This window comes from Phyllobates terribilis, unplaced genomic scaffold (genome assembly GCF_046119375.1).
Source record: "Phyllobates terribilis strain yellow unplaced genomic scaffold, ASM4611937v1 Scaffold_9__5_contigs__length_417890890, whole genome shotgun sequence".
NCBI classification, from domain to species: Eukaryota; Metazoa; Chordata; class Amphibia; order Anura; family Dendrobatidae; genus Phyllobates; species Phyllobates terribilis.
In genome coordinates, this window is record NW_027362769.1 from 341366786 (window position 1) to 341384432 (window position 17647).

Sequence of the window (17647 nt, forward strand, 5' to 3'; positions counted from 1 at the left end):
AACAGAGCCACGCCGGAAGCACGTCACTTACCTTGCCCATGGGTGACCCTGGCACATGATCGCGGAACGCGGTATCCACCGCTAGTTCCTGGTGCTCGTTCTGCGCCAGGCTCATTGCACCAGCTACATTAAGGAAACCCTGTGCCATACTATGACATAGTGTCCGCTGCCCCTGCACATTTGTCTCACCCTAATTGCAGACAGTCTGTTTACTGATGAAGGTCTGTTTGACCGAAACATCTTTTTGTTTGTAAATTAATAGACTGCATTAAAAATTACACTTCTTTGATCTAAATCCGAGTGCCGAGGTTATTCTAATATATTACATGGGTTCGGCCCCTACTCGAGCACCAGAATTCAGCTGTGCAGCGTCCATTTATATTACTAGAGAATAAGAATGGCAGGTCAGTTTTAGCATTCAGTGAACGTGGTAAAAAAAACCCCACAACTGTGGAATTAGACTTTTTTTTGCAATTTCACCACACTTGGAATTTTTTTCCCGTTTTCCAGTACAGGATATGGTAAACCAGTGATGTCATAGAAAAGTGCAACTCTTCCCACAAAGAAATAAGCCCTCACACGGCCATATTCACAGAAAAATAAAAAAGTTATGGCTCTGGGAAGAAGGGGAGCAAAAAAACGAAAAGACAAAATGCTCCAGTCATTAAGGAGTTAAAGGTTGTCCACTACTACTTGGACAGCCACTTCTTAAATGCCTAAATAAATTAAGAAAAAAAAAACTCTTCAACTGCTGTCTTTCCAGCGATGTCTAATCTTCTGGTGTGTAAGTGATTTTGTTATATGAACGCTGCAGCCAATCAGCGTCTGCCTCCTGGCTACAGCCCTTGATTTAATCTGAGCGAAGTATGGATGAGCAGGGACTGCTGATTAGCCGAACAGTTGGGCCTGTGTTCTGCTTTGCCCTTATTCACATTGAGGTCGGCTGACACACTGTGAGGTTTTAATACTAGAGACAGGATAGGGACTGTCCCAATGGGTGCACCTTGTCGTGGTGGAATGGCTTTTACACTTTTTTTTTTTTTTTTTTTTTTAAGCAAAACTAGTACTAACTAAGTACCCTATATTATTTACATGTACTATTACTATTTACTTACTATGCTAATTTTTTTTCCTTGGCTTTTGACTGCTGATTAGCTGCAGCGGTCAAGTGCCACAACATCACGTCACACACTGGGAACAGCAGTGTCGATACCATGAAATGTCACTGCTGTAGGAGGGGAGTATACATTTATACAGCAGTGTTCAAAATAATAGCAGTCCAATATGACTAACCAGATTAATCATTGTTTTTGGTATAAATTATATGACCACACGTCAAACAATTTACCAGTTGGTGAAGTAGATTCTAAGAAAACCACCAGACTCCGCATTCATGATCTGCAGGTTTTTGAGTCTGTGTATTTGAATAATTAAGTTCAATTAGTGAGGTCAATCATTCTGTGAAGAAACCGGTGTGAATCAGGTGGCCCTTATTTAAGGGTGAAGCCAGCACATGTTACATGTTGTATCTGCATTTCTCCTTGAAAGCCTGAGAAATATGGGTCGTTAAAGACCTTGTTCAGAAGAGCAGCGTACTTTGATTATAAGTTTTACCCTCTCCAATCAATTTTTTAAAGAAGTGCAGACAATTATAGGCTGTTCAGATAAAATGATCTCCAATGCTTTAAAATGAAAAGCAAAACCAGAGAGACGTGGAAGAAAACAGACTACCATTCGAATGGATGGAAGAATAGCCAGAATGGCAAAGGCTCAGCCAATGATCAGCTCCAGGATGATCAAAGACAGTCTCAAGTTACCTGTGAGTACTGAGACAGTTAGAAGACGCCTGTGTGAAGCTAATCTCTTAGCAAGAAGTCCCCTTAAAGTCCCACTGTTAAAAAGACATGTACTGAAGCGGATACAATTTGCCAAAGAACACATCAACTGGCCTAAAGAGAAGCGGAGAAACATTTTGTGGACTGATGAAAGTAAAATTGTTCTTTTTGGGTCCAATGGCCACAGACAGTTCATCAGATGACCCCCAAACTCTGCATTCAAGCCACAGTACACTCTGCAGACAGTGAAGCATGGTGGTGCCAGCATCATGATATGGGCATGTTTCTCTTACTATGGTGCCGGACCTATTTACCGCATACCAGGGATAAAGGACCAGTTTGCATATATTAAAATACTTGAAGAAGTCATGTTGGCTTGCGCTGAAGAGTATATGCCCTTGAAATGGGTGTTTCAACAAGATAATGACCCTAAACACACCAGTAAACTAGCAAAATCTTGGTTCCAGTCGAACAAAATTGAGGTTATGGAGTGGCCAGCCCAATCCCCGGACCTTAATCGGATACAACTCTTGTGGGGTGACATCAAAAATGCCATTTCTGAGGCAAAGCCAACAAATGTCAAAAAATTGTGGGATGTAGTCAAAGCATCCTGGGATGGAATAACAGGTGACAGAAGTCGGTTAACTCTATGCAACATAGATGTGAAGCAGTTCTAAAAAACTGTGGTTATACAACTAAATATTAGGTTAGTGATTCACAGGAATGCTAAATCCTCAAAAAAAAAAAAAAAGAGTACATATTGTGAGTTTGTAAATACAAATGCAGACACTATTTTTTTTAGAACAGCCTAATGTTCATTTTTTGTTATTTTCTGTATTTAAAAATTACAGAATTAGGTTTTGAATTAGAAAACAGTGTGTAATGTTCCCAATGCATGGAAATAAAAACTAGTATAAAGATTTTGTGCTTAACTCATGTTTTTGAACACACTGCTATTATTTTGAACACTACTGGAGAAATAGCGGATGATTTTTTTTTTTTTTACATTTTTTTTAACAATGAAGCCAATGGGAAACTGATCATAATAGATGGTCATGTTATTTATATATTTTTTTAAAGCGCTACGGATGCCAAAAGCACTAAAAAAACAAACAAACACGACAAACACCTTTAGAAGTTTATGATCCCTGTGGTCATACCAGCCATGTTCCTAAGTACTTTTTGAAGCACAGTAAAAACAAAACCCATAAAAACAATGGCGAAATTGTGTTTTATTTCCAGTTTAACTGCACTTGGAACTTTTGCCCTGTTTTCCAGTACATGAGATGGTAAAATGAACGGTGTCATTGCAATCTATAACTCATTAAGCAAAAAACAAGCCCTCATACAGCTACGTGGATGAAAAAAATAAAAGTTATAACTCTTTGCAGAAGGGGAGGAAGGAACTAAAGCGCAAAAATGGAAAATCGCCCGGTTGGGAAGGGGTTAAAGCTTTTATCAGAGGCGAATTCTGGGAAATACTTCTGACTAAAATTGCAAATCCTCACACGTACAGTCTCGGCTGATATCAGTGAGGTTATTAATGGTTGTCTGGGGAATGTTCTGCTACACTGAATGCACTTGGGCAAATCATCAAGATCCGCTGCTGGCAGCTCCCTCTGTAATTGACGACCAAGGATGTCCCAGATGTTCTCGATGGGAGACAACTCTGGAGACGCTGCAGTCATGGGAGCACGTTTAGGCCACGCAGGCTGCTCACAGTAGCACAAGCAACAAGGGGTTGTGTTGAAAAACGGCTCCTGGGACACTTTGGAGAAATGGCTGTACCACTTCTTTTAAAAACGAATTTATTGAACACCGAGCTGTTAGTAAACCTGGAATGAAGACTAGAGGGGTCCGGCTGCCATGTATTGTATTCCCAGGAGTAGGACTGGTGCGACGTTCTCACATGGTGTTGCCCACGTAGTCTCTAGCTGAATCTCCAGCTCTAATTGCACCCAAGACAAAAAACGGGACTCATCGCTGAAGAGTATAGCTCCATCTGAAGACCACATGGGCTAATTCCATTAAGAGGCCTTCACTAGAGGATGTGACACTGATCCTACTCCCTGTAATAGGCCTCATTCACATGTCGGTATAATACCGGTACCATCAGTGTTTTGGATCAGTGTGACATCCGTTTTTTTTTTTCCCGATATGGCTTAAGAAAAATCAATTCCAAACGTGGCCTAAACGTGTCACCATGGGCTGCGTCTCCCATCGGGCACATCAGGGAGATCATAGGTTGGGAATTACAAAAAGGAGCTGCCAGCAGCGGATCTTGATGATTTGGCAAAGTGGCAGAACATTCCTCAGACGACCATTCGCTGTAAGTACGGGGGTTTCGGCTCATAATCCATGTTGAATAAACCGAGATGTTTTGATTATTACGTCACCACTTGGAGATCAGTAACATCTATCCATCCTGTGATTTCCAGAATTCCTTCCTAGTGTTGAGACATCAATGTTGAGTGTAGATGCCGTCTGACTCGCCCCTTTGAAAATAAACATATCCAAAAAAAATCCAATAAAAATCCAATAAACATACAATCATATGTAATCCAAAATGGAAGGAAATAAAACCACAGCTCGGCCCACAAACACAAGCTCCGGCCCTTCTGCATCCGCGGAGAAATAAAAAAATTATGGCGACAAAAACAAATTTTTTTTTTTTTTTTGCAAAGTTTTTTTTTATTAAATTGAAAAAAAAAAAAAAGCTATGTGAATGGAAAAAAAAACAAAAGTAAAAGAAATTGTCTGTCCAGGAAGGGGTTAAACACAACCACATGTGAAGGCAAAATGGAAGATACAGAAAATTGAAGGGGTCAAATAAAGGCCTGTGGGGTCGGGCAGAGCGGCGCGCACAGCTGAGAGGCGCAGGACGTTCTGACCGTTGTAGGACGATGTGGTGTCGGCTATGTGAAAATATCCACCAATCAGAGGGAGGAACCCAGCTCACGTGACACGCTGGTGACTTCGCCATTTTTTCTTTTTTGGACCGAACTCGGCATCCGTACGGAAGAGACGGCACGAGAGTGTGTGACGATCAGTGCGCAGCTGAGGTGACGTCTCTGTGCCGTCCCTATGATGGCTGCTGCAATGGCAGAGCAGGAGGGCTCCAAAGGCAGCGCCCGGAATCGAGGCGGGGTACAGCGCGTAGAGGGGAAGCTGCGGGCCAGCGTGGAGAAGGGAGACTACTACGAGGCCCACCAGATGTACCGCACGTTGTTCTTCAGGTACGTTAGGGGGAGGGGCTTCTGCTTTTCCACGATTCTTCCTCCGGACTACAATGTTCCAGAGCTTTCTAAGGCCCGTCTTTCCTTAAGTGACGTATGATTGGCTGGTGGCGTTCTGGTTGCTAGGGAATAGGGCCGGGCCTTTTAAGAATTGGTTGTTGATTGGCTGCGTGCTGTGTCACTCTCTTGAGGACTGTAAATTAACTCTTTAGCCGGTTGAAGTTGTGACAAGTTCCTCGCCGCTGATTGGCTGGCGCTGTGTAGTTGCTATGGGCTCGTCCTGCGCCTGCACAGCCCTGAATCCGGCTCCTTATTGTCTGGGCCTAGGACTGTGCCTTTATATAACAGGGTGTAATGAGCAGGATAGAAGGCAGGGGCAGCTCCTCTCCTGGCAGGATAGAAGGCAGGGGGACAGCTCCTCTCCTGGCAGGATAGAAGGCAGGGGGACAGCTCCTCTCCTGGCAGGATAGAAGGCAGGGGGACAGCTCCTCTCCTGGGGTTGTGGCTCCTCTCCTGGCCACGCTATGCGGCTGGGGGACGGCTCCTCTCCTGGGGTCGCGGCTCCTCTCCTGGCCACGCTATGAGGCTGGGGGACGGCTCCTCTCCTGGCAGGATAGAAGGCAGCGGGACAGCTCCTCTCCTGGGGTTGTGGCTCCTCTCCTGGCCACGCTATGAGGCAGGGGGACAGCTCCTCTCCTGGCCACGCTATGAGGCTGGGGGACAGCTCTCCTGGGGTCGCGGCTCCTCTCCTGGCCACGCTATGAGGCTGGGGGACAGCTCCTCTCCTGGCCACGCTATGAGGCAGGGGGACAGCTCCTCTCCTCTTGGGGCCGCGGCTCCTCTCCTGGCAACGCTATGAGGCAGGGGGACAGCTCCTCTCCTCTTGGGGCCGCGGCTCCTCTCCTGGCCACGCTATGAGGCTGGGGGACAGCTCCTCTCCTCTTGGGGCCGCGGCTCCTCTCCTGGCCACGCTATGAGGCTGGGGGACAGCTCCTCTCCTGGGGCCGCGGCTCCTCTCCTGGCCACGCTATGAGGCTGGGGGACAGCTCCTCTCCTCCTGGGGTCGCGGCTCCTCTCCTGGCCACGCTATGAGGCAGGGGGACAGCTCCTCTCCTCTTGGGGCCGCGGCTCCTCTCCTGGCCACGCTATGAGGCAGGGGGACAGCTCCTCTCCTCTTGGGGCCGCGGCTCCTCTCCTGGCCACGCTATGAGGCTGGGGGACAGCTCCTCTCCTCTTGGGGCCGCGGCTCCTCTCCTGGCCACGCTATGAGGCTGGGGGACAGCTCCTCTCCTGGGGCCGCGGCTCCTCTCCTGGCCACGCTATGAGGCTGGGGGACAGCTCCTCTCCTCCTGGGGTCGCGGCTCCTCTCCTGGCCACGCTATGAGGCAGGGGGACAGCTCCTCTCCTCCTGGGGTCGCGGCTCCTCTCCTGGCCACGCTATGAGGCTGGGGTTGTGGCTCCTCTCCTGGCCATGCTATGAGGCTGGGGGACGGCTCCTCTCCTGGGGTCGCGGCTCCTCTCCTGGCCACGCTATGAGGCTGGGGGACGGCTCCTCTCCTGGGGTCGCGGCTCCTCTCCTGGCCACGCTATGAGGCTGGGGGACGGCTCCTCTCCTGGGGTTGCGGCTCCTCTCCTGGCAGGATAGAAGGCAGGGGCTGCTCCTCTCCTGGGGTCGTGGCTCCTCTCCTGGCAGGATAGAAGGCAGCGGGACAGCTCCTCTCCTGGGGTTGTGGCTCCTCTCCTGGCCACGCTATGAGGCAGGGGGACAGCTCCTCTCCTGGCCACGCTATGAGGCTGGGGGACAGCTCTCCTGGGGTCGCGGCTCCTCTCCTGGCCACGCTATGAGGCTGGGGGACAGCTCCTCTCCTGGCCACGCTATGAGGCAGGGGGACAGCTCCTCTCCTCTTGGGGCCGCGGCTCCTCTCCTGGCCACGCTATGAGGCTGGGGGACAGCTCCTCTCCTGGGGCCGCGGCTCCTCTCCTGGCCACGCTATGAGGCTGGGGGACAGCTCCTCTCCTCCTGGGGTCGCGGCTCCTCTCCTGGCCACGCTATGAGGCAGGGGGACAGCTCCTCTCCTCCTGGGGTCGCGGCTCCTCTCCTGGCCACGCTATGAGGCTGGGGTTGTGGCTCCTCTCCTGGCCATTCTATGAGGCTGGGGGACAGCTCCTCTCCTGGGGTCGCTATGAGGCAGGGGGACAGCTCCTCTCCTGGGGTTGCGGCCCCTCTCCTGGCCACGCTATCAGGCAGGGGGACAGCTCCTCTCCTGGGGTCGTGGCCCCTCTCCTGGCCACGCTATGAGGCAGGGGGACAGCTCTTCTCCTGGGGTCGTGGCTCTTCTCCTGGCCACGCTATGAGGCTGGGGGACAGCTCCTCTCCTGGGGTCGTGGCTCCTCTCCTGGCCACGCTATGAGGCTGGGGGACAGCTCCTCTCCTGGGGTCGTGGCTCCTCTCCTGGCCACGCTATGAGGCAGGGGGACAGCTCCTCTCCTGGGGTCGTGGCTCCTCTCCTGGCCACGCTATGAGGCAGGGGGACGGCTCCTCTCCTGGGGTCGTGGCTCCTCTCCTGGCCACTGTATGAGGCAGGGGGACAGCGCCTCTCCTGGCCACGCTATGAGGCAGGGGGACAGCTCCTCTCGTGGGGTCGTGGCTCCTCTCCTGGCCACGCTATGAGGCAGGGGGACAGCTCCTCTCCTGGCCACGCTATGAGGCGTGACAGCATGCAGTCACATCACGTGCCCCCTAATGCTCCATAATCTTAAATTACTGCCGCCATAAAGGGTTGTGGGGGCTCAGAAATGAATATGCAAATGAGCTCCCCCACAGAAGGAAGAAATCGCTCTCTAGCGCCATCCAGAGAGCACTTAAATTCTGCCAGCGTCCTGTTCACTCCTCTGTGACAGCCGGTCTATGGTCTGGTCAAGGGGCAAGCGCAGCAGGCGCCCAGAATGTGAGGAGCGGACCGCTCCTCGCCAGTACAGTGATGCTTGAAAGTTTGTTAACCCTCCAAAATGTTTCAGATTTTTGCATTAAAGTGACCAATATACACATAATGTCGTCGGGTTATCTGACAGTCGGTGTATGGGGGGCTCTGGCCGACTGCGGATGGGGGGAGGTGATGTTTAGCCATGTCTGATTTCAGGCCACCGGCAGAGATTTCTGGCGACGGCTTTGTCGTAGAGAACACAGGAGCGCCTGTGTATGGGAGAGACGACCGCTGGATGGGTGATCAGGCGAAACCTCTCGCCCAGCAGCCATCTCATGTGTACAGGGACTTAAAACGACATCAGGGTAGGTCAAGAAAACCAAATCTAGCAAAATGTTCCCTCCAAGACTCCGCCACATTTCTAGCAATTATTTCTAGTTATTTACCCCGGGACAATGCAGCTTTTCTTATTTCATCCAAGAATTTCCAGGAGCCATAACTTTTTTTTTTTTTCCTATGTAAATATCCATTTAGATGATGCTCTGTAATTGACGCCACCATTCAGTTACTATATTGATTTTGTTTTTTTTTCTCAATGGAAACATTTGGACACAAGTTGTTTCCACTGAAATACATATTTCAGCCTAAAAAATAAATAAATATATATATTATACAGTACAGACCAAACTTTTGGACACACCTTCTCATTTAAAGATATTTCTGTATTTTCTTGACTACCTCTTGAAGCTCATCAAGAGAATGCCAAGAGTGTGCAAAGCAGTCATCAAAGCAAAAAGTGGCTACTTTGAAGAACCTAGAATATAAGACATATTTTCAGTTGTTTCACACTTTTTTGTTAAGTATATAATTCCACATGTGTTAATTCATAGTTTTGATGCCTTCAGTGTGAATGTACAATTTTCATAGTCATGAAAATACAGAAAAATCTTTAAATGAGAAGGTGTGTCCAAACTTTTGGTCTGTACTATATATATATATATATATATATATATATATATATATAATATTATATAATTTTACCTTTTTTCTGTGCATTGAAAATGTTGCAGTATTTTTGTTTCAGGATGAGTGTTCTGAGAATCCATCAGCGAGCTCATTCCACATGTGTAACTTTTTCTTTGAACTTTGATGTGGTCATAAATCAAGCAGAAAGGAGCTCAGTAAAAGACCGGTAATAAAAAGTTACCAACTCCCCACCAGAATGTGCTCACTTGAAGACTTAGGGGGTCTTAGCTAGGTACCCAGTTGCCGTGAAGACGTAGTGACACCCTATGATCGTACTGCCAGGATAGATGGGGTGACAGAGGTGGTTGATTTAGACCAGTGTTTCTCAAACCCCATCCTCACGGCCCCCCACAGGTCATGTTTTCAGGATCTCCTTAGTATTGCACAGTTGAGAGAATTCCTGATGCCTTGATGGTACTTCAATCACCTGTGTAATACAAAGGAGATCCTGAAAACATGACCTGTGGGGGCCGTGAGGATGGGGTTTAGGAAACACTGATTTAGACCCATGGTTCGGATCAACAGGGACATGGATATGTAAAGGGCCCCATAGACTATCATGGGCAGCAGCTCTGTCCATAGAACATATGTGTTAGCCAAAAGCTGAATAGGGCCTAACTGATTAGATGCCATAGTTGTAATTGATCACAGCATCAAAGGGGTTAAACTTCTGGGAGTGAAGCTGTCCTGCAATAGATCCTGACTCCTTCCCGCATCTCACCGCTGGCGCGTCGTCTTCATGATTTATCAGACCGGACAGACCTGTTTTTGGATGTTACTCGGCAAAACTAACCGGAATATTAGGAACGTGACGATACATTAATATCATAGGGTGTATAGGCCGATGTGCTGAGAACCTCACTAGTGCCACCTATTTATTGGCTTGTGACTAAATATGCAAATTGCCTCTTCAGAGAGGAAGAGGACATGAACACTAGCGCCACCTATTGGAAGCAGTGATCCTAAAAGTCACCATTGACCCTTTAACGAGTCGTTCAATATGACTTGGGATAAAAGCCAGACCAGAATCTCAATTTGCAGACACTGTTTCATGGTGTTGCCCCCTCGTCAGTGCAAAGTATGAGATCTGATTTGGTTGTATGAGAGGCTCTGGACTGAGGTCTAGGGGGGGTAATGTTTCTCCTTGTGGAGAGTGACAACCCCAGTCCAGAGCCTCTCACCTAGTTAAATCAGATTTCATACTTTGCACTGATGAGGGGGCAATACCCTGAAACACCATGTCTGCAATTTGAGATTCTGGTCATAAGTAATATGATGAGGTTTGTTAAAGGGTCGATATTTACTTTTAAGATCGCTGCTTCCAATAGATGGCGCTACTAGTCTTCTTCTTCTCTGAAGAGGCAATTTGCATATTTAATTTCCCAGCATTGCATGGCTTAAAAGTCTCCTCACTATGATATGCCAGGCCTGGCGTGTTACTCTCCACAAGGAGGAACGTTACCTCTTGGGTTGTGACTGAATGTTTTGGCTTTTTTTTTTGCTGATGTCAGACTAGGCCTTAAAGGGAACCGGTCAGCACATTCTTATTGTGTATGGCTCTATATGGGCTCATACTTCTATAAAAGTGATAATTAAAAATATTTTTTTTTTTTTACTTTTGCAGAGATCCGATGTGCCGCTCATGAGAAATCTAGGGTAGAAACTGTATGCAAATCAGGCAGGAGGTGCACTGGGGGCGTGTTAGTCCACTTCCAGCCTGATTTGCATATGGTTTCTACCCTGGATTTCATATGAGTGATGCTTTTTTTTTTGTAAGTATCAGATGTATCGTTTTTATTGATGGACGAGGGTCTATGCAGCTTCACCACTGCTGACGAATTCCCTATAACATGAGCCATGATGTTTTGACATCTGTTGTCGGTGGTCTCCCATTGACTCTGATGGGGTTACTTGTGCCCCCGTCCGCTCAGCCCGCCTCATCCGGTGCTTCTGGTATAATTATCCCCTATTTCCTTCTGTTGCAGATACATGTCCCAGAACAAACATGCCGAAGCAAGAGAACTAATGTACTCCGGGGCTCTGCTATTTTTCAGCCATGGTCAAGTAAGAACATGTTCCGTATTATTTATCGGTGATGCGCTGCTTCTCTATAATGAGTGGCGGTATTATAGGTAATGCGGTAGAATATATTGTGGGGATCGATCGTTTAATGGACTGTTCTCATCTTCTTTCTTCAGGAGCTCACCGCTCCTCTGCCTCCTTATGTGCTGGGGGAGCAGTGTGCTCCCGAAGACTGACAGTTCAGACCACAGCATGGTCGCGCCTCTGGTCTGAACTTTGCTCGAGGGGACTCGGGCAGGTTGGATGGATCCAGCAAACCTGCCAACTTCAGAGCGGCGTGAGCAGGCTGCAAAGCATAGAGCCACTGGTCCGGACTCTGCGTTTTCCAGTGGCGCTAGTAGAGGCAGCTTTGCTTTACAGCATGGGAGCAGAGTCGAGGTCGGCGGGTCGAGGTCGCCGAGCGTCTGGGGCGCTGGGGCAGAGCAGCGGTTGAAGCTGTACAGCAGAGTCTGTACGTTCTGCGCTTCTTACCTAGGACACCTCAGCTCCGCCACGTTACCTATAGACCGAAAAATCGCTACATTTTTGAGAAGCACTTTGCAATTTCACCCATTTAACAACCCCCATTAATTTCTGATGAAAGATCCAGCTAAAGATCGCCTCAATCTATGTATCCAGAGAAGCATTGCTGTTACTTTACATTTTTCATTTTTTTTTTTTATTCCCCTTGAAGCAAAATAGCGCGGCTGATCTGTCCATGCTCGTTCTGGAAGCGCTAGAGAAATCGGAAGCTAAAGTGACGGATGAATTGTTAGGTGAGTTCTGGTGAGGAATCAGATGTTGCTTTAGATCATGTTCACATGGGGCCTCATTGTTCCAGGTCAGAAAATATCACTTTGTTTTTCTGTGTTTGAAATAGATTTCCTTAAAGGGACATTGCCGTCCTATAAGATGAGGGTGCATTGCTAGGATATGCCATCACTGTCTGATCGCTGGGGGTCCAGCCAGTCCTGAGAATGAGAGCTGGTGCAGACCACTGACACAATCAGGCCGATTATGCAAATGACACTGATCAGTGTGTGATCCGATTCTCTCAGATGAGAAGATGGAGAAATATTTTTTCCATCTTCTTCATTGTGAATTCGGACCACACTCAGATGTCATCCAAGTGCAGTCCAATGGTTTCCACGCACTCATTGACTTGCATGGCCGAGTGCGATCTGAATATTGGATCGAACTCAAGCATGCAGATAAGTGAATGAGACTGACTGCAGCTCCTTGCACAACCCGGTGGTCAGGAGCACCCGCTACACCATACCTAGAGCCCCTCCATTTTCAGGATTGGTGGGGCCCCCGATGTTGGACCCACTATTATTATCCTAGCTGCAAGTTGCACACTCCTACAGATATTCTTTCTGGGTTGTATGGGGGGTGGTATTTCAGACACATGGGGGGTCTTCTGAAAGGCAAAGCTTCCAACCAGACTTTGCTCTTCGCCAGGTATGCCAATACGTTTTTCTGGACGTCACAAATCCCTGTCGGAGACCCCCCAATGGTAGTATTCACAATAACATGGTCTGCTATACTAGTTATCAGGTTTTTAACACATCGACGTATGTGTCTAGCATTCATCCAGAATTACTTATTATTATACTTCAGAGCTGTATTCACAATTCTGGTGGCGGGCTTTCATTTCAAAGCGGTTGACAAACTGCTTAGTATGATAATTCCCTGAATGCAAATCACCTGTGCAGGGCATGCTGGGGGATTTCAGCTGGGATGAATTGTCAATGCATCTTTAAGATTATAAAGGCTGCAGCTCATAATGTGCACGAGAGCGGTTGATCTCTCTCTGCCTTTTAATCTTAACTTTTGTTCTTTTTAATTTGATTTTTGCAGAAAACTTGGCCAAATTGTTCAGTTTGATGGATCCAAATTCTCCGGAGCGAGTAGCTTTTGTATCCCGAGCCCTGAAGTGGTCGACCGGAGGATCAGGGAAATTAGGTCACCCCAAGCTGCACCAGTTACTGGCCATCACACTGTGGAAAGGTAGGCCGCGGCGCTGATCAACGGCGCAGATGTATTGGGGAACCAAGGAAACAATGGTTCCAATGCAAAAGTGTACACACCCTTTAATAGTTCAGTCTCCTTTTTCAGAGCAGAACTACTATGAATCTCGTTACCACTTCTTGCACTCCTCCGACGGGGAAGGCTGCGCAAATATGTTAGTAGAATATTCCTCCACCCGAGGCTATCGCAGCGAGGTGGACATGTTCGTGGCCCAGGCTGTCCTGCAGTAAGTCTGGCATTTATGTGATAGCTCTACCATGTGGTAGACAAAAGCTTCAAAAGCATTTTTTTTAAATTCCAGGTTTCTCTGTTTAAAGAATAAATCAAGCGCTTCAGTGGTCTTCACGACGTACACAGAGAAGCATCCGTCCATAGAGAGGGGTCCTCCATTTGTACAGCCCCTTTTAAACTTCATTTGGTTTTTACTACTGGCTGTAGAGGGGTACGTCTCGTTTTGTCCTTTTTGCTGAGAGGTTAGAAAAGGTCTTGATTGTCAAGACCACTGTAGGAGAAGGCGGCATCAGACGAGCGCCACACAGGGCAGAACTTATCAGGTGCCATCCTAAGGGCTATCATCTATTTCTGACATGTCACGTCTCCACTAATCCAAAGCTGTTTTTTATTTATAATTGGTTAATTGACTTTTTTTTTTTTTTTTTTTTATCTCCAGTGGGAAATTAACCGTATTTACTGTATTGTGTGAACAGTACCAGCCGTCATTAAAAAGAGACCCTATGTATAATGAGGTAGGTGGGAACGGATCGGACTAGATGGCTTCACCCGTATACAGGAGGCGGCAGAACCTGGTAAAATCGGAAGTCTCTTCACTAAAATATTCACAAATCAAGTAGATCAGAGCTACACGGTAACATCAATATATTGTAGATTCAATTAAAGGGCTTTTATGGCTCATGTGATTCATCTGGTCAGTAAGGGGTCCGACAGCCAGCCCCCCAACGATCAGAAATTGTCTGCTCCGGATATAAATGCTGATCAGCGCTGCACTGCACCACTCCGATCAATGTGTAGCGGCTGCTGCCCGGTACTGCAGAACAGATCCTATTCACTTACTATTTTATCCGGCTGTTTGAGTTAATAACTTATTGGTGATGGTGCGGGGTAGACCCCCGCTGATCTATACAGCATCAGACTGGAGTAGTTTGTGTCCACCAGAGAAAATCATTGTTCCCAACTATCGACTCGTCAAAAAAATCCAGCAATCCCCTATCAAATCTGCAAAGCGCTCGTTTGTCGGGTGCAATGATTTTTAAGCTTACTTTAAAATCATTATTCTCGGCAGCATATCATTTTGTGTAAACAGCAAGTGAACTGCTGCAATGCAATGCAGGGCCTGCCAGGGCCCACCGGAGAGTCCTACACCTGAATGAATGAAATATTCTCATTCAATACTTTGTTCTGTGTAAAGATGAATGTGCTGACAACAAAATCACACAAAAATCATCAATGGAAAGCAAATGTCTTAACCAATGGAGGCCTGGATTGGGAGGAGATCCCACAGGAGACCATCCGCAACCTCATCAGCAGCATGCCCAGGCATTGTATGGAGGTCATACAGGCACGTGGAGGCCACACACAATACTGAGCCTCATTATGACTTGTTTTAAGGACATTACATCAAAGTTGGATCAGCCTGTAGTGTGTTTTTCCACTTTAATTTTGGGAGTGACTCCAAATCCAGGCCTCCATTGGTTAATAAATTTGATTTCCATATTTCATTCATTCATTCAGATCTAGGATGTGTTATTTGAGTGCTCCCTTTATTTTTTTGAGGTGTGTGTGTGTGTATGGTGTATACCTGTGTGTGTGTATATGTTAATTATAGCCAAACCCCTTTAAACTGTGCCCGCTAGTATTTCTCGCTTTCTGGGCATTGATGGAATATGCCGTGCCTGTGTGCTGTATTGTATCCTGTGCACGTGGCGCCATCTAGTGTGCATCTCAGATATGGCACCTATAAGTAACCTTGCATTTATAGATCCTTGTTACACTGCGCGTCAGGTTATTACAGGTCACATCTTCTGCTTTTAATCTTTTGCAGTATTTGGACAGGATAGGACAGATTTTCTTCGGTGTACCTCCTAAACAGTCGTCTTCCTATGGGGGATTATTAGGTGAGTGGAGTCTAAAAATACAGCACATGCACACAGTTATCAATGGGACCTTTTTAACTCTTCATCCTCCCCAGAAATGGCCTCACGCCTGCCTGTGTCTGGTATCGCAGCTCTGTCCCATTCATGTGAATAGTGCAATATCGGACGCGGCTGTGCTGCACATATTCAACCCAAGACCTTTATCGGGTCCTGGTAAAGGGTAGTTTTTACAAAACTTAGCTCCGGCGTAAATAACCCATTGAATAACCCACTAACGGGTGGTTCCTGACAGTCCTGCAATGATGAGTCTGACTACCAGCCACTTGACCACTACATAATCGCTGGCCTCAGTAGTCACGTGCCGTCCAGGCAAACCTCCCTTCTGCGGCCAGTGATTCTTCAGGGGGCAGGTGATGATGGATGGAACGTGGGAACGCTGGACCACTCATGGGGTAAGGAATGGTTATTTATTTATTTTTTTTTTTCCACACCTTATTTCCACTGTAACCGAGGCCAGTTACACTGGGGCAAAATCAGGGTCTACTAAGCACCAGATATTGCCATTACTGCAGCAGTAGGTGGCATTGTCGCTTCTTCATTGTTGGGATTCGCACCCATCAAGAGAGCAATTTTATTCCTGTTCAAAACTTGAGCAGCAGGTTGGACGCCCGACTACCACTCCATTCATTCTCTATGGGACTGGCAGAAAAAGCCGAGTGCACCCCCATAGGGAATGAATGTAGCGTGCACACTGCCTTTGCTAATCAGTGTGGTTCCCAGCAGCCGAACCCCCACCAATCAACAAGTCATCACCCATCCAGAACCCCTTTAATGAAGAAATGTTATAGCTGCTATTTTTATTTTTATCTATTTAATAAAAATAAATATTTTTATCCAATAAGATAAATATATTATTTATTTATTATGTATCTTATTTTTATCTATTATTTAATAAAAATACATAAAAATATATTTTTATTGAATAGATAAAAAATATAAAATATATTTTTTATTAAATAGATAAAAATAAAAAATATGTTATCTATCTATTCAATAAAATATATTTATCTATTTTTATTAAACAGATAAAAATAAACAAATAAAAAAACAGTTTAATAAAAAGATCTAATAAAGAATATTTTTTATTAGATACAAATAATATATTTAATAAAAATAGATAAAAAATATAATGAAGAAAATATCTATTTTTATTAAATAGGTAATAAATAAGATATATATATATTTTTATCTATTAATTACCGTAATAAAAAAATAAATATTACAAATAATAATGATTATTTATTTTTGTTATTAATAATATATATATTTTTTAAACCCTCTTCGTCTTTCACACAAACTTATTAATGTCATTAGTGTCTTAAATTTTTACTATTTTTTATTTTTTTTTTTCTTAAGGTAACCTGTTAAATAGCCTAATGGGAGCCGGGGATGAGGATGATGACGTGGAAGACGGGCAGGATGACAGCAGTCCCATCGAGCTAGATTGAGCCAGAGAGAATATGTGATTAGGAGCTGCATGATTCAGAACAATAAAACAAAAAACTGGAGCCCAAAAGACTTCATTCCATGATCCGAGTCTTTGAAGAGTCATTTGTGAGCAGCCGTAACGAGCTGTCCTCTTATCCCGATGATGGAAGATTAACTAAATAAATGATGTCACTGGGGGGGTAACTGAAAGGAATAGTGAATAGAGCGAATGTCGGCGGTAGACCTTCCCAGCTCTGCTATATATATATATTTTTTATTCTTTCTATGAATGCCAAGCAAGCACATGGTTTTCTTACAATGTGATAGCCAAGCAGATCAACCTCTCGTGTTCCTCGATCATGTCACTCGTCCGTAGCTTAATGTCACAGCCAAGCGCTAAGTGTTATCATGACCACATGAGTTATACCTAAAATCATGAGGATTTGGGACTTCTCCCTCCCCACCATCATGTGAATACCTTGTTTGTTGGGGGGGCACCGCCAATATAAAAACACCTCTTTCAATTTATTTAATTACTGTGGACTTTCTTTTAATATGCAATATTTATTACCGATTTCAGTGATTTTTGTACATTTTCCTCCCTTCAGTACAATACCGGGGCATCACGTTGGCACTGACACTGTCGTTTTATTTATAAAAGCAGAGAAGTGCTGGAATCGGTGGGACAGAGTAATGCAGTGCTATGGAATAAATCATACCGTGTATCTTACGATCGGCGGCCAGTGCTTGTCTTTTCTGTTACTAGGATTCCTAAGAATTGCAGTTGGAGGTGTAGGAAATTCATTTGTATTATATGTAAGGTATAAAGTCTCATAGAATGTGATCTGGATTACGGGAGATTAGGAAAGCTCCCCTCTGGTCTGTAGGCTGTGGCTGGTACTGCAGCGCTGACCCATTATGTTTCTCGATACTTT

At 45.8% G+C, this 17647-nt stretch overlaps 1 protein-coding gene across 1 annotated transcript; it reads left to right on the top strand.

Moving 5' to 3' along the window:
* The first annotated feature begins 4803 nt into the window (after positions 1-4803).
* On the top strand, positions 4804-17240 carry GET4 (guided entry of tail-anchored proteins factor 4). Its single transcript, XM_073648043.1, has 9 exons — positions 4804-5071; positions 11007-11085; positions 11777-11858; positions 12943-13092; positions 13201-13339; positions 13415-13555; positions 13784-13859; positions 15173-15245; positions 16641-17240. The coding sequence occupies exons 1-9, from the start codon at positions 4920-4922 to the stop codon at positions 16730-16732; spliced, it is 984 nt and encodes a 327-aa protein (XP_073504144.1). The 5' UTR covers positions 4804-4919; the 3' UTR covers positions 16733-17240.
* Positions 17241-17647: the final 407 nt, after the last annotated feature.

What these genes read in the sequence shown, in the direction of transcription:
- GET4 (XM_073648043.1), top strand. Translation starts at nt 4,920, where the DNA reads ATGATGGCTGCTGCAATGGCAGAGCAGGAGGGCTCCAAAGGCAGCGCC. An exon ending in TTACTACTGGCTGTAGAGGG is followed by an intron (nt 13,556 to 13,783) that starts GTACGTCTCGTT and finishes TTTTATCTCCAG; the next exon opens with TGGGAAATTAACCGTATTTA. An exon ending in TTCCTATGGGGGATTATTAG is followed by an intron (nt 15,246 to 16,640) that starts GTGAGTGGAGTC and finishes TTTTTTCTTAAG; the next exon opens with GTAACCTGTTAAATAGCCTA.